At 37.8% G+C, this 17,773-nt stretch overlaps 1 protein-coding gene across 1 annotated transcript in view; it reads left to right on the forward strand.

Moving 5' to 3' along the window:
• Positions 1–17,773, forward strand: part of ttc27 (tetratricopeptide repeat domain 27) — a 130,204-nt gene that overhangs the window by 18,751 nt on the left and 93,680 nt on the right. The window contains exons 5-7 of the mRNA XM_034003595.3: positions 3,068–3,170; positions 14,691–14,855; positions 15,749–15,882. Coding sequence (XP_033859486.3) covers positions 3,068–3,170; positions 14,691–14,855; positions 15,749–15,882 — 402 coding nt within the window. The remainder of the gene's footprint in view (positions 1–3,067; positions 3,171–14,690; positions 14,856–15,748; positions 15,883–17,773) is intronic.

Raw genomic sequence — 17,773 nt, forward strand, 5'->3', positions numbered from 1 at the left:
GTAGTTTACAGTATGTGTCTTTTATATACTGTATACTGTGTGTACGTGTGAATTAATATCATCCTTTCCACTGTAATTAAGTTACATGAGTTAGTAAAACTGTTTTTGTTAAACACCAGCAAAAATGGCCATTTTAAGAAAGATTTTTTCTCTAGCTTGTTGACTGTACCATGTTAACAGCTATCCCCAGTGGTGGGAATGTGTCATTTCAGGGTAAAATTTGGGCAAACTGGCATGTCACCCTTATTGATTGGCTCATGGCGGTCATGTTTGTTGATGTAGGAACTTTTTCCCCGACTAATTTTTTAGAGGACAGTACAAAGATAACGTATAACCAAGATTCACATCAATCGGCCAAAGGGCTCATGAGGAGTTGTTGTTTAAGCGTTTCATGCAAAATCCAACATAGCTGCCATACCATGTGACCGATTTTTCCTTAAGTAGAATCAATCGTGGACATGAGCGCACTATGTACAACATTTTTCACAGCTGTACTATTTACCGTTCATGAGAAGAAGACTTTCGAATATTGTCCAAACTTTTCATTAAATCCGAAGTTGGCTGCCACACCATGTGACCAAAGACCGCCATATTGACCACGACACAACATCACATAGTCCTCAACATTCGTGTCAAATTTTGTGCGTTTTGATGCAGCCGATAAGAAGTTATACGCAGTTTTATAGCCAGTTGCATATGTTGATGATGTCATGCAGCGTGGACGCCATGATTTTCACAGTAGCAACTTCCCTTGAACAAGCGTAACAGATGACCATACTGAGATGTTTCAATCGGATAAGCGGTTTCAGAGAAGAAGATGTTTGAATTTTGATGATTTTATATTTTTATGGTAATTTTATGTCATTAATCAATGTGGTTGCCAAACCACAGAACCAATAAGCTTCATATTAACAGGAGTTAATCATGGACTATCCCTCAACATGTATAGCAATTTTCAGAACTCTGCAGTAAGCGGTTTCCGATACATAGGCTTTTTAACAAATTCCGCAAAATCCAATATGACTGCCGAACCATGTGACTTGCGCAAATTTGCTGAATATCACCGACTATCATCCATAGGCATCTACCATTTGACCGGCTCAGTGTGCAAAAAACTATAATAATACAGTGCTCCACAGTCGATCATTTACAGATAATTCACAGTTAGACCATATTGATAGTAAATTGTACATGTATGTGATACTGTTTAGTATGTAAGGAGGACCTGTCACTAATTCAGTGTCCTAGATTATTTATATGTTAGTCAGATAGCAAAAAAACTAGTCCACTACCTGTGTGTGTGTGTGTGTGTATATATATACAGTACTGTGCAAAAGTTTTAGGCAGGTGTGAAAAAATGCTGTAAAGTAAGAATGCTTTCAAAAATAGACATGTTAATAGATTATATTTATCAATTAACTAAATGCAAAGTGAGTGAACAGAAGAAAAATCTACATCAAATCAATATTTGGTGTGACCACCCTTTGCCTTCAAAACAGCATCAGTTCTTCTAGGTACACTTGCACAAAGTCAGGGATTTTGTAGGCATATAGTCAGGTGTATGATTAAACAATTATACCAAACAGGTGCTAATGATCATCAATTCAATATGTAGGTTGAAACACAATCATTAACTGAAACAGAAACAGCTGTGTAGGAGGAATAAAACTGGGTGAGGAACAGCCAAACTCAGCTAACAAGGTGAGGTTGCTGAAGACAGTTTACTGTCAAAAGTCATACACCATGGCAAGACTGAGCACAGCAACAAGACACAAGGTAGTTATACTGCATCAGCAAGGTCTCTCCCAGGCAGAAATTTCAAGGCAGACAGGGGTTTCCAGATGTGCTGTCCAAGCTCTTTTGAAGAAGCACAAAGAAACAGGCAACGTTGAGGACCGTAGATGCAGTGGTCGGCCAAGGAAACTTACAGCAGCAGATGAAAGACACATCATGCTTAGTTCCCTTCGCAATCAGAAGATGTCCAGCAGTGCCATCAGCTCAGAATTGGCAGAAAACAGTGGGACCCTGGTACACCCATCTACTGTCCGGAGAAGTCTGGTCAGAGGTGGCCTTCATGGAAGACTTGCGACCAAAAAGCCATACCTCCGACGTGGAAACAAGGCCAAGCGACTCAACTATGCACGAAAACACAGGAACTGGGGTACAGAAAAATGGCAGCAGGTGCTCTGGACTGATGAGTCAAAATTTGAAATATTTGGCTGTAGCAGAAGGCAGTTTGTTCGCCGAAGGGCTGGAGAGTGGTACACGAATGAGTGTCTGCAGGCAACAGTGAAGCATGGTGGAGGTTCCTTGCAAGTTTGGGGCTGCATTTCTGCAAATGGAGTTGGGGATTTGGTCAGAATTAATGGTCTCCTCAATGCTGAGAAGTACAGGCAGATACTTATCCATCATGCAATACCATCAGGAAGGCATCTGATTGGCCCCAAATTTATTCTGCAGCATGACAACGACCCCAAACATACAGCGAAAGTCATTAAGAACTATCTTCAGCGTAAAGAAGAACAAGGAGTCCTGGAAGTGATGGTATGACCCCCACAGAGCCCTGATCTCAACATCATCGAGTCTGTCTGGGATTACATGAAGAGAGAGAAGCAACTGAGGCTGCCTAAATCCACAGAAGAACTGTGGTTAGTTCTCCAAGATGTTTGGGCCAACCTACCTGCCGGGTTCCTTCAAAAACTGTGTGCAAGTGTACCTAAAAGAATTGATGCTGTTTTGAAGGCAAAGGGTGGTCACACCAAATATTGATTTGATGTAGATTTTTCTTCTGTTCACTCACTTTGCATTTTGTTAATTGATAAATATAAACTATTAACATGTCTATTTTTGAAAGCATTCTTACTTTACAGCATTTTTTCACACCTGCCTAAAACTTTTGCACATTACTGTATATATATATATATATATATATATATATATATATATATATATATATATATATATATATATATATATATATATATGTATACCTGTTTGCTGGTTGCTAGTACAGCTGAGTTGCGTGTGAAGGATTTTTAACACTTCTGCGTTCCTCTGCCCTCTCTAGCTGTTGCCCTGGTGGACCTTGCGATGTGTCTCCATTCACCAGCAGCTTCTAGAGGAGCGCTCTCCGCAGCTCTTCACTGTGGTCCAGGCTTGTGTGGAAGAAGGTACAGTATGACTCATTGCTGCTGTGCCTCCGTGGCAGTCTGATAATGAGCTCCTGTTTGAAGGTTACATTGAACTTGAGCAGAAAGTACATGCCAGTAGCTGTTTCAGGGATGGAAATAAGACTTCTATTGCATAGCAGTTTCACCCATTCCAGATTTTAATACAGTGTACAGGTAACAAGCTCAGGTGTGTCTTCTTAAACTCATAGCTATTCCATGAAAGTGGCAACAGAAATATGTGAACAGGTTTTTTTTTATGCTGGGTTGCTTTTTAGATAATAATAATAATAATAATAATAATAATAATAATAATAATAATAATAATAATACAACGACAACACAATACACACTTCACTTATATAGTGCTCTTCATGCAAGCATTCCAGGGCGCTTTACAAAAGAAATATAAAAAAAGCCTGTGTCTAACATATAATCCAGCTACAAATAAACAGACCCCCAAATAAATACGTTCCAGAGAGTAGAGGCATTATAACTAAATGCCCTGGCTCTGACAGGGTTCAAATGAATTTTAGGGACTGTCAGGGAACGACCAGGAAATATGAGGTCAGCAGATCTTGAAAATAAGAAGATCCAAGACCATGTAAGGCCTTATAGGTAATAAGAAAAACTTAATAATAATAATAATAATAATAATAATAATAATAATAATAAAACAAACAAATGAGATGGATGCAGTAATTATGTTATTATTACTATTATTATTATTAATAATTTCTTAGCAGACGCCCTTATCCAGGGCGACTTACAGTCATAAACAAATACATTTCAAGAATGTATCAATTTTTAATCGTGAGATTAATCACAAATAATTTTTTCATTGCTTGGCAGCCCTAATATATATATATATATATATATATATATATCGGGGTTCTCCCCAGGAATTCTGTATAGCCGGGCAGCAGAACATTATAGCCGGGAGCACTTTTAACGGAAAAATAGATTTGCCTTACCTTAAATATATAATACGACAAAGAATTTGAATAATGTGTTGTCTTTCATTGACTATATCTGGTTGTGCTTTTTTATGTTCTACATTTTCTTTTTCATGACTGTTTGTTTGTTTTTTATTATGGTAAATTACCTGCTTATTTAGGCACACTACGATTTGACTGGGGAAAGATAACGTAGGTTTATTGGAGTTCACAAAAAAAGTAACCTTTTCACTTCCTTTTTAGCTTAATTATTGAGCTTATTGCTTCATTTAAATTGTTTTCTTTATGTTAAGTTGCCAGAGCATTTTGTTCATGCATGTCTATTTTTGTATTTCGCTTTTCTAATTTTTTTTAATGTAACTGTTCATTTTAACCATTTTTGTAACCCATCAGTACTCACACACGTTTGGTCTCCATCATAACTGTTGCATGAGACCGGAGTGTAATAATCCAGCACCTCTGCACTTAAGCATTTGTATGTCAGCTGACAAGTGTTCAGCTGATATATGGAGATGTTTAGATGTCTTGGAAAATAAATGAGCAGTTAATTACACTATGCAGTGTATCTGTACAGTTTTTAAAATTGAAATACTGAGATTTTCAAATCGGCAAACACGAAATACTGAAAGGTTTGTACCCTCTGCGTGTATCAATAAGTATTAACAACATCTGAAAGCTCTGCAGTAACTGCTGTAGAGAGGGAGTTTTCCCAAGAGTCCCAAAGTGCTTCACACAAAAAAAAACAATGACACTATTAAATGAAAAACAGTCTAGTACAAAATGTAATCCATTTGAAATTAATGCTGTGTTCACCCTGGGTCCGTTTAGAGGGTTTGGTCCGCACTCTGTATGCTTGGTGTGAAGTGTGAACAATGAAGTCCACATGGGAACGAACCTAAAGAGATGGTCTCTGTCCGTTTGGCAAATGCACCGAGTCTTGTTCACTTGCTAAACCTCAATGTGAACAACTTCTGGACTTTTGCACATAGAAAACAAACTATACCAGGTAACACCACTCGGAAGTAAACATTTTGCGCATAGTTTAGTTCATATTCTGAGGAAACAAGTAGAGCAAAAACAACTGGACTGTGTATTGTAAAAGTATGATTGTTAAATCATTTATATGTAAATTTGTATAAAATCGTTCCAGGTGTAAGTGTTTATTGAATAATGAATCCTGTTAGGAGTAGGCAGGGCTGGAGATTGATCCTAATACCCAGCATTAAACATTCGTGAGCTTGTCTTATAAATGTCAGCCATTGTATGTACAACCTGTTCGTCATTTGTAATCTGAGTGAAGGATTCAGTGTGAAAAAAAAACATTGTATGCCTGTGACTACTAAGTGACTTTTTCCTGTGTTTTAATGACCTCTGTGTTCCTGAGAGGATATTGTGGTTGACGGTCCATCACCCCGGTACAAAGACATCGGGACCTTCTGTAAAATTTTAAACTCAAGCATCCTGTATCTTTTTACTCCAGAGTATTATGTTAGAATTGATATAAGCATTACCGGGGTAGTCACCTCAATACCAGCCTTTACAATAAATGATAATAATGATAATATTAAAATTGGTATGATCTGTCCTGAGATTCTACAGTTCAGTAAAATGCTGCGATTGGGGACAGGCGAAAATACAAAACATAATTGTCGACTCTTAAAAAATGGATGCTTTGAACGATGCATTTGAAGATATGTGTGGAAATACATATCACTCAAGGGACGAAATGGTTATTCTAGCCTTTAAAAAGAAGGTACAACGATATGAAAAGGTGCTCGGTTGATACGCTTCGTTCTTCCTCCATCTTGTGTGAGTTATTTACAGACTTTTCATGATGAAAATTAATTCACGTCTGGGAGATTACTAGACGTCCTCTGCTTTTGACCAACTCTGAGGACACCTGCTTTTTAGTCCCGTGCGAATCATGCTCAAATTAAACATTTCATAATGGTAAACTTCCTTCAGATGTCATTCATTATATGAAAAACCGTCTTTTGCTTCCCATTTCTTCAACAGAGATATCAGGGGAGGTTATCGATCACAGAGTGATTTTGATAATGTTATTGACCAATCATAGGATAAATCCACAGGTGGACGAGACTGACTGATTGCCATAATCCACAATAATAATGACTGGCACCAAGGCTGCCAAATAATTTCTCCTCATGATCTTGCTGCCAATGACTAATGTCAATAACACATCCATTGATTAATTTCGAGAATACCTTAATGATTGTTTAGTTGCTGTGACGAGACTGTTTTCTAACAGAATGCTAGTGGACTGTGTAAGAGTGGATGCAATGCATGTGCTTTGGATGAAAAGCAGATCAAATAAGTACCGGTACCCAGTACCGGCTTTAAAATATGTCCCAGTATATATAGAACGGTAGGAATCAACATATTGGTTTAGATAGATATAGATATAGGCTAGATATAGTTCTAATATTTCCTTCCCAATGTATAAAAAGTATAATTTATTTATTTTGTATTCTGCTACAGAATTCAGAGTTTATTACAGTGTAAAATGCTTTTATGGTTTTACTTAATACATTTATGAAACGAGTTTTAATTCTGCTTATCGCAATATGGTTCACAGGTTGTCGAAAACCACAATAAACCTTACCCTCCTGTGGAGAACCGTGGTTCCTGCAGGCAGGGGTTTCTCATAGGCGGAGGTGGGACGCGAACCCGGGACCTCCCGCTCTGAAGCATAACACCGATACCGCTGTACAAAAGAGAATGCTCTATTCTCTCACATTCAGACACAGATATCTCTACCATTCTCCACAGATTGAGTTTGTACAATAGGCTATTCTACAGCGTGGTAGCTTTTTCTAGTGGTCTGAATATATTTTAACATTGTAACATTAACTCTACTTTACTATAAAATACCTGTATATTCCTTTCGTGCCACCATTTGAAAGGGAGCTACACCTGTGCTTTCACAGAGAGTTTTGTGACTGTCAACAGTCGTTCCTAAAAGCAGGCAACGGATCCAGTCACATGTTTATTATTTTCATTTGCTGTGATTACAAAATAATTCCACACTTCTGATTTACCTCTTGAACTACATGATATAACCCTGCGCTATCTTTAGTTTCACCTTACACAGGCATTTTTAATATTGCCAGGCAGACGTGATAAAAAGATCTTGTTACGTATCAAACACGTGACAACAACACTGCTTAGTCAGCTGACTCCTCCTAATCGCCTCCTGCTTTAGTGCAGGAAATACAGGTGCATTTACCTTCTAATACGTTATTTGGGAAAGGGTTACAGACGAGTACGCCAAAAGGACAGAAAACGTTTTAGGTGACTGAAATTCAGACCCGAAAATTATTTTCTTTTACCCGAACCGCAAACCGCGAGAAACTTTTGCGGTTCACCCCTGGGCCCCACGGGTACCCCACCCGATGCAGGGCTCTAACCCCAGTTTTCTCCCCAACTTGTGTTATTATTAATCCCGGTTCACTGCTGCAACCCCTCGGTGACTCGGGGAAACAGAGGCTGAAACACGCATCCTCCGAAACGTGCTCCTGCCAGACCGTCATTTTTCGCACTGCAGATCCACAGCGAAGCCTTCAGACCTATATTGCCGGAGGACAACACAGATTGGAATGGTTCCACTGCAGACCCGCAGGTACCCTATCAGCCACAGGGGTCACTGGTGCACGGTGAACCGTGGATTGCCCTGCTGACCTAAGCCCTCCATACCAGTTGGCGCTCAGCCAATTGTGCGCCACCCCCTGGGAACCCCCCGGTCACGGTCGGCAATAACATAGCCTGGATTCGAACCTGTGATCTCCAGGCTATAGGACGCATCCTGCACTCCACGCAGAGCGCCTTTACTGGATGCGCCACTCAGGAACCCCACATAGACCCTTTTTAAGTTTAAGCATTTTTTTTATTAAACTTACGTGACATAAGCAATTACTGTTTGTTTTTATTAGCACTATATTTTCTTACATTCTTTTCCTTGGTAACATAAAATGAAGCAGAAAATGTGAACTTTGTGCTTAAAATAAACATTTACAATATTGAATGCTTAGTATTGCAAATAAGCACAAACTAGTGGATGATTAGCAAGAGCCCTTGCTTTGTCTGTGCCCGCACTGAAAGTGTTTTGTGTGGCTTCTTTTGTATGTTCAATGTTTACTATTATTATATATTAGTTGTTATTGTTATTATTAAAGCTCAAAAAACAGGAGGGAAAGGAAGGTGCCACAAAAATAGAAATTAACAAGAACAATTGAAAGTGTACGTAGTTCTTTTTTGACCTTTAACAATTAAAAGGGATTGACTTTCTGATGTAGACAAGTTGCATTTGAGATCCAAAGGAACAAGAACATTAAAAGAAAATACATGCTGTCCAACATTTATTTCAGCCCTTGTGCACAGGTAAGAAAAAATAGATTTCAGTCAACTTTATTTGACTGGACACTTGCATCAAGTTTTACAGACCCTATTTTACCACCCTGACTTGTCAAAAAAAACATTTACCTAATTTTGCTTGGCAGGTGCTGTTTTGTTCACTCTCAAGTCTGTGAAACCAGCAGTTAAAGTTCATTATATGGCATACATTCTAATTTCAGGTGAATCTTAACTTTATTCAATTTGTGTTCCTGTGCAAAAAATCCAACACGGCAGTGAATCCCAGATTCCTGATTCTTTTTCAGCTTCTTTTTTCTTCTCCTCACTTTCATCTCTGTATTAAAAACAATCGCATTTGTGACTCGCCCCCGCAGCCCTGTGTGTTGTATCCATCGTTTCCTGGTTCTGACATCATCACACATCTTGCTACCCCTCCCTTTTTTATTCAAGACCAAATTGTCGTTCTAGCAATTCTTAGAACTTGGTAGCTGATCCTGATCTCAAATACTTTTGGTCACCATTGTTTGTGATTTATGGCCCTGATTTATGTCATTTCAAAGAAAAAATGATCCCGGAGAGTCCTTTCTCATGGGCAATTCAAGCACTGTGGTTTCAGTGGCTGCCATTAAAACAGCTACCATTAAAAAACAAAGCAATTATTACACCCCAGACTGCACATTGCGAATTTAAATAGCAGTTTATATTCTAAGCTGGGAGTTCTCGATTTTGAGAACTTCGTGTGGCCGAGGGGACTGTGAAACATCAGCTGAACTATTAGTGTAGTGACTCAGGTGTTTACAGTGCTGCCTTTTGATAGACGTAAATGTCTGTAAGAATAATGTCAGCAATTTTACAGTACAAGCACCATCAAGAAACGTTTGCATTTGCTTTCAATCTAAACAAGAATGGGAGCCAAGAGTTTGTGAGATTTCTTTGGAATTTCTGTAATAGTGGTAATTATCAAAATGATTTCCGCTTTTTTAGGTCTGTTTAAGTTTTAGAAATGGCACGTTATTTTCCTGGTAACATTTCTGGCTGTTCAATTTTATGGTAACATTTCCATGTTTCAAGTTTCAAATTTATTTTCAAATGTATTTCTTTAACCAGGATAGAGCTTTAAGTATCCATTGGTCTGTGGAATAAAGGCTTTGTTTCATCATAGAGATCACATGTTACTTGAAAGTCTTCCCAGTTTGAAACAGATACATTGCCCTGTCATTTGTGCCTGTAGTGTATGTTTGACCCCTTGATACTTGACATTAACCCTCAGATACATTATTAATGAGCTGCACGTTCTGCCAGCCAATCATAACTGCAACTTTCGGAATATATAATGCAACCTTTTGCAGATTTTTTTTTTTTTAAAATCTGCGTGCTCCTTGTGCGTCGTCTTTCAGGTGAGACGTTGTTGTAAGTGACTCTGCATAGTTCACACACCCTAGTCTCGTATCTTGTAAAGCACTTTGTGATGGTGGTCCACTATGAAACGCGCTATATAAAAATAAAGATTATTATTATTATTATTATTACTGCGTTTATATTTTTAGCAGTATTAGCAATACAAAGTATGTCTGCTAGCATACATGATTTTTTTATCTCATGATATCTCATGGAAATTATTACTGATGTCGAACGATGTCATATCAAAATATGGATATTGGTGCCCACCCCTAGTAAAAGCGCATTACTTGACAGGTTACATGTTTTTCCTCAGGGTACATCTCGTTTGTATTATTTTCCTGGCATTTTGATTTAATGTATTTAGACCTTTCATTACTTTCTGCTTAAAAAAAAAAAGAGCGAGTCAACTGAATGAACAAGCTTTCAAACCTCAAGCTTGATTTTGCAGTTGAAGGCCATACAGTATATAGACATTTGTTCATGAGCTTGAGTTTCATTTGTACCATTTATTCCAAAAGTTCAGTTTCCAGTGGCTGACTTTTGATCAGCTTTAAGTATTAAATGCCTTTGAGACTGCCAAGAATTTGTGGCAGCTTTGTTGATTATTTCTGGAAGAAACCTGTTCAGCACATCTATTTATTTTATGATATTTTATCTTTTGGTATGCAAAGTAACTGTGTTTATTTAAATTAACCTTTTCTATTATTCATTAATTCCAGTCTTTCATGTCTTCATCTGCACAATGAAGTCAGACTGTAAACTCAGTCTAATTTTGTTCTAATATCAAAATTAAAGACAAATAATTGTATAGGGAGTTCACCTTTATACCTGTGTCCACATATTCCCCGTTGCATGGAGTCGGGTTAGTCCAGTGAAGTGAAGAAGAAAAATCTCCTTACTGCTTCTTTTCAGGTCCTTTTGCTCATCATGGCTTTATAGACAAATGGATTGAGTGTCAATGTTATTGAAAATATACATAGACTGTATAGTAGAGCTGCACAAACTGGGTATTTGTATTGAGCTCTCCGCATGCGAGGGTCATTGGTGTTGGTTGAACTAATTTACCATTCCACATGAAACAAGTGAAGAAACAGCTGCTTGTGCATTGCTGTTCTCCAAGTGTTTCTTCAGTTGTTTCATTTTGAATGGTCAATTAGCCCAATCAACACCAATGACTATCACCTGTTTGTCAGCACCTGCTTTCTGTGGAGAGCTCAGTCAGAATAATAGATTTGTGCAGTACTACTGTATAGGGAGTTGAGTTCTGTTCAGGAACAAAAAAAATGCATGCCACCTTTCTGAACCTGTACCATGAGAGCTACAGACCGTAACCCTTTAAGGACCAAGCCATTTTCAGCCGCTTTTTTTTTTCAACATATATATATATATATATATATATATATATATATATATATATATATATATATATATATATATATATATACAGTGCCTTGCAAAAGTATTCAGACCCCTGACCAATTCTCTCATATTACTGAATTACAAATGGTACATTGAAATTTCGTTCTGTTTGATATTTTATTTTAAAACACTGAAAGTCAAAATCAATTATTGTAAGGTGACATTGGTTTTATGTTGGGAAATATATTTCAGAAAAATGAATAAAAAACTGAAATATCTTGAAATACATGCTTAAAATTTGTGTTTTTCTATGACCTGAGGGACTTTACAGTACTTGGAAAGTTTTGTTGACAAAACATTATTTCACCTGAGTGATTGCAATGACATAATACACATTTATTCTCAGGGTCTTTACGAGCAATAAGGGACACTACTCTCGATTTATTTTCTCAAAATAAATATTTATAAATAAAATAATAGTTATTAATTCCATTATTATCAGTAATTAGGAAAAAAGGTACCTGATAATGTTTCATGAACTAAATTGATCTGCTCATATCCATTTGTAAATGTTGTAAAAACATTTATATTAAAACATGAGACAACATACATGTTCTTATATAGCTATAAGTCAGATACATCAGATTTACAGTATGTTCCCATTTTTTTTCTAAGCTGTAAACAAGTTCAGACAGTGAAGTACAATCACTCCCTATTCAATGATATGCGTCTGCAACCTGTACTTCAAAGTATAGTGGCAAAGTATGTTTTTTATTTTTTTTATTGCGTTTACCTGATCATGGGCCGAGAATGACACTTCAGTATGATCGTGTTTACATGATCATGGTCCTTAAAGGGTTCAAAGAAACCCCGGTACTAAAGTGAGGGTTGCTAATCTTTCGTCTGCACACTCAGCACCATGTGTGTCCTATAAAACATTTATTGAAGTATTTGTTTGTAACATTTAGCCTTCCCAAGATTCTGCTTCCCAGCAAGTGATTTATATTCTAGCTGCAGCAGATCTTATTAAATGCATTTAGGGTCTTTTGTGTGGTTCTGGAGCATAGCCTAAAAAACAAACTTGGGAAAGGCATCGAATTCGGCACATATGAGGAAATTGTGCTTCCCTAATCAATTGTACTGTGGTTTTCTATAGGGTACAATCCAAAATGGTCTGGAATTGAAAAGACATTGCCGCTAATTTATATGTAAAAAACAAACCCTGGTGACCACAACAAAACCCAATCAAAACAATTAAAGTTAAAAATATTCTAGAAGGATCAGTGAATCAGTTCAGTCTCCTATGTTGTGATCTACACTCTTCCAAGACTAGTAAATGTAACACTAAATCTTATTAAGTAAATCTTCAATGGGCTTCCGAGTGGCGCATCCACTAAAGGCGCTCCACGTGGAGTGCAGGATAGTGTGCCCTATAGTCTGGATGTCGCGAGTTCGAGTCCAGGCTATTCCTTTGCCGACGGAGGACGGGAGCTTCCAGGGGGTGGCACTCAATTGGCCGCCCGGGGGGAGGGAGGGTTAGGTCGGCCAGGGTGTCCTCGGCTCATCGCGCACCAGCGACCCCTGTAGTCTGGCCGGGAGCCTGCTGGCTTGCCTGTAAGCTGCCCGAGAGCTGCGTTGTCCTCCGACGCTGTAGCACTTGGGTGGCTGCATGGTGAGTCCGCAGTGTGTAAAAAAGCGGTCGGCTGACGGCACACGCTTCGGAGGACAGCATGTGTTCGTCTTCGCCCTCCTGAGCCAGCGCAGGGGTGGTAGCGGTGAGCTGAGCATAATAAAATAATTGGCCATTCCAAATTGAGAGAAAATAATAAAAAATAATTGGCAACGACTAAATTAAAAATTTTTTAAAAAAAGTAAATCTTCAATTGTCTTGGTGGTGCTATAACCTATCATAAATACCAACAGATAAGTTGTACCTGTGTATAAGTTCCCCCTCCCCTTTTTTTACTCTTTTTTTGGTTTTATAAATTCCATGTATAGAATTATAGACTAATTGTGCATTTCTTTACAGTTTTCTTCATTCAAGCTAATGAAATAATTAATAGACCAACAATTCAGTTTAATTTAAGCAACGAGATGCAGTTTATTTGAAATAAAAACCTGCTGCTTTAGAGAATGTATTGCATCATGCCTTGAACTTAAAGACTATTTTCAATTTAAAAGCAGCACTGCTGTGTAAGTGGCATCTGTGTTTGTCACACCCTCCCTTTCCAGGACCTCGATAAACCACTTTTACCCCTAATTTCACAGTAAATAAAAATGAGGTCCAAATGCAAAAATCATCGGCATACGTTTGTTGTTCATTTATGCTCTAATGTTTTGAAATTGTCCTGTTTCTTCGACTGTGCTTTCATATTAGATAAACCTTTGCTGTGATTCACTGTGTAACCTAATGTGGCAAAGTGGTTTGCAGTGTGCAGGTGTAGAGGTGATGAAGTGTTCAAGACAATGACAAACAACAAAGTACGGGTGAAATGGTGGTTTATTTATAATCCAAAATCTGATGACAACAGTAAAGAATAATGAGAACTGGCAATACACAACGATGTGTATTGCTGTTAAATCCACGGGTTCAGTCCCGAAACAATAAACATGGTATTTAAACACACACAGTTAACACAAACAAAGTCACAAGTCCAAAGTGAGTGCTGTAGTGCTCGTGCTGAAAATACAATTTATTGTGAATAAGTGCAGTAGTGTCCGGGTTTTGTGCTGGCCTGTAGCGACAGCTCCGGATTGTGTTAGCCGTCTAATAACAACAAACAAGTAGATTTTAGACAAAACAAACACAACACTCACGATAACAATTATGTTCGCCTTGGTTAACGATTGCAAACACTCCTCCAATCCACGGCTGCCACATAGCTTACCTTCCGGGTCGATGACTTGTTGTACCGTAGCCCCGCCCCCTTTTTTAGATGGCCGACTTCCACCTAACCCTGGGAATGAATTGTCTGGCCATCCAGTCCAGGGCACTCTCTTTCCTTTACACAACGCCCTCACAGGTCGGGAGGGAGATTTATCACCAAGAATCATTCTGTCTCAGTCGCACCTGATTTTAACATTTACTCGAGCTTGCAGACCTGGAAGTGGCAGTGATTTCACAGTCTGATAAGAAAGCCAGCAATTGTTTTTTAAACCTGGACCTTAAGTTAACAAGTTGCTTCAGTGTATAATGCTTTAAATTACGCCTCAGAAAAGCAGTATTTTACCCATAAAATTAATGTAGAAATTTAGGGATTGACAACAGGCCTATACAGTATTGGCTGTAAAAGCAGGATCTGCCACAAGAATATGCTTTTTATGATGCAATTTGTATTAAATTCAAGACTTGTTGGATTTCTTTTGCACGATCGTGGTTACTTAAAGCTAAATAGAGTGCCAATGTTAATAGAGTGTTTTCTTTTTGTTTTTCCAGTGATGAAAACTGAAGCTTTTTTCACCTCTGAAAAGTGTCGACACTTGGCTGTCCAGTTCCACCTAGAATGTGGTTACACATTCCTGTTCTACTATGAGTATAAGAAGGCTAAAGAACATTTCAACTGTGCAAAAGATCTGTCCAAACTGCAGATTAGTATGACAGGTAAAGTAATGTGTTGTATATCAAATGCTAATAAATGAATTTAGTAAACCGTTAAGTGGACGAAGTTCTGTTTCTGTGTACAGGGTGACAAAAACAATGAAGAAGAGCATTCTTCCATTTCTCACACATGAATTGGTTAATGTGATATTACGGGCACATAGACATTTGAATTGAATGAGACATTTAAAGCAAGGAATTAATAGCGAGCAGATTGACAAACCAGATTTGTCCATTCTGAAGAGAAAAGGATAGTAAAAAGAATCTGCTGACAAGAATGTACAAACAGTTTAAAGCTTTAAATATATGTTACTGGAAATTACAGTAAATCATGCCCTTGCCATCCCAAATCCTCTACAATAACACAAACCCACCTGTGTTCTTCATGATGACGTAGAGGGAAATTACATTGTTTAAAGCTATAATTATCAAGCAAGTTCGTGTCGGAGACATCACGCTTTATACAGATTTACTATTTAAGTGTAGCTGATCGAGCATTATGGTACCTACCGTTCTCCGATCAAGACCCTGTGAACTATTTAAACAAGGGGCACTTATCAGGTACTTACATTTATATATCTGCTTCATATTGTGCATTATTTGGTAAAACGTTTTGAATATTTTTACAACAATATTGGCTGCCTGAAATATTTTGTTGGTGTCATAAAAAGTAGTACTTTTTGATGTCCGTGTCTGTATTTTACAATGCACTTGGGCTATGATATGAAATGAAAATGCAGCATTTTTGCTTGAGCCTATCATTAATTATTAAGCTTGGAGAATGGGTTAGGGTTTTGCACACTTGACAACACACAGACATTTCCAGCAGTTTCTGGACCCCTGCCAAGCCTTGACAGCTAATAAATAAATGCAAAATGTATCTTGATTTCTTATAGGTGCCTTGGGGAAACGGACACGGTTTCAGGAAAATTACTTGGCTCAGCTGATCATAGATGTGCAAAGGGAAGAAGTCGTCCTCTCAGGGAGTGATCTCACCCCGGAACCTACACCACTGGAAAAACTACCAAAGGTAATCAAAGAGATCCCTCCTCTGCCTCTCCACTACTGAGAGGGGCAAAAATCAACCAGGTTTCCTCCTACCAAGTGGGTACGTTTGTCTGTGTAGGGTTTGAAGTCTAGTTCTGTCCCAGAGGTTCTGAAACCTGAGGTTTTTATTTGAGACCAACCTGTTCAGCTGTATTAGGCATTGCAGCCCACTATTGGCACTTCTTAAGAAAAATTACAAATTGAAAAACATTTTGAAACCTGTAACACTGTAAATAAATGATCAAAATTGTTCATTTTTCATTTGACTTATTTTTTCTTTAGTATTTTATTGTTGCTTTTCGTTATTATACATACAGATGAACCAACTTTATATCGTGATATAAAGCCGGTCATGATATAAACCGGGTTTCACGTTTGCCTATGACATCACATTACGAGTGCGAGAAAAAAAAGAAAGAAAACTAACAGTGAATTAAAGAGCAGTGTTTTAATACTGTACACTTAGTCATTCTTTACATGTAAACAAATGCATAGTTTACTACAGGACAAGTACGTCTTGTATCATTAAATGGAACTAAACAGTCTGTGTCATTTATCTAAAAAAAAAAAAAAAAAGCATGACTTGTTGACTGTTAAGAGCTATCAATTAACCCTTAGCGGTCCATTTATTCAGCGTGTGTCAGGCGCGTCAGGTCCAATTTATTTTCACACGCACAGTTAATTTTAGACGCGCTGTTTAAAAGTATTTTTTTTTCACAGTAAAACAGGTTTAAAAGGCACTGCATATCAACAGGACACTCAGTGCTGCATCTCCAGCCCAGCCCCACCCCTTGTTCGCTATATTTTTCAAATGCCTCTTAATAATAGTACATACCGATAAATCATCTCCTGATCACTCGTTTTATCACCAAACTCCTCAATAATGCGATCCAAGTTGTTATTTTATTACTATAACATCTAAAAAAAGCTCTACAAATGTCTGTGATGTTCTTTGAGCGCTGGATGCGGAAGCAGCTATCTTGTTTGTTTATGTCTGTGTTATCTATGTGGTGTTGTCTATGAGTATTCATGAGATATGCCCTTTTTTTTCGGGTTCTCTCGGCTCCTATCGGTCTCTCTCGGCTCCTATCGGTCTCACTCGGCCATTGAATGGTTTTCTCTGCTTTTTCCGGAGAAAAAACGACTAGAGACCTGTTTTTTGCATCTTTTTGATGATGTCGGACAGGGTCCGAAATTGGACCTGAAAGGGAAAATTGCGATGTCGGACCAGGTCCGACATAGGACCACAAAGGGTTAAGCGTTGCACTTTTCTGTGTCCATTTGTTAAAGAAGAAACATTTGGCAAAGTTGGTGTTTTGTAATTGAACTGTATCCAGTTAAGACACAGCATTTGACAGGCTGCACAAAATGTCAGATTGGATTTTAAAATATGCCTCTTTTCAATAGCTTCCCACCTCCATCAACCCCTTAGTTCTCAGTTTCGCGGTAAAGGTGGCACTTACTGTCGATTTAATTGAAATAATGAGGCAGTGCTGTATTTTCAAGGCTTTCTCCTCCAAAGTGTATTTTTTCTGTATTGTTCTCATTTAATGGTTGGAATTTTATAGCAACAAACAATTTACAAATTCTTAAGTGATTTGTTTCACAGTGCCCGATTTGGTATTAATCTTAAATGACCTAATGTTAGTGCTAATCAGCTGTAAAAATCATAACAATTTCTGAGTTTGTTTATTTGCAATTTAATAGTCTGCAATACCTTATAAATCGATGCATATTTTTTTTAAATTGTAAGTATGAACCATAGCGTCTCAAGAATTTGTATGTGTGTGTATTTATTATTAAGTTGCATAGCTGGATACAATATGTATCTTATTGTATTGTATAATGCTGAATCATACACATGGAGATTCTGA

Source organism: Acipenser ruthenus, chromosome 5, assembly GCF_902713425.1.
Source record: "Acipenser ruthenus chromosome 5, fAciRut3.2 maternal haplotype, whole genome shotgun sequence".
In the NCBI taxonomy this organism is placed as follows: domain Eukaryota; kingdom Metazoa; phylum Chordata; class Actinopteri; order Acipenseriformes; family Acipenseridae; genus Acipenser; species Acipenser ruthenus.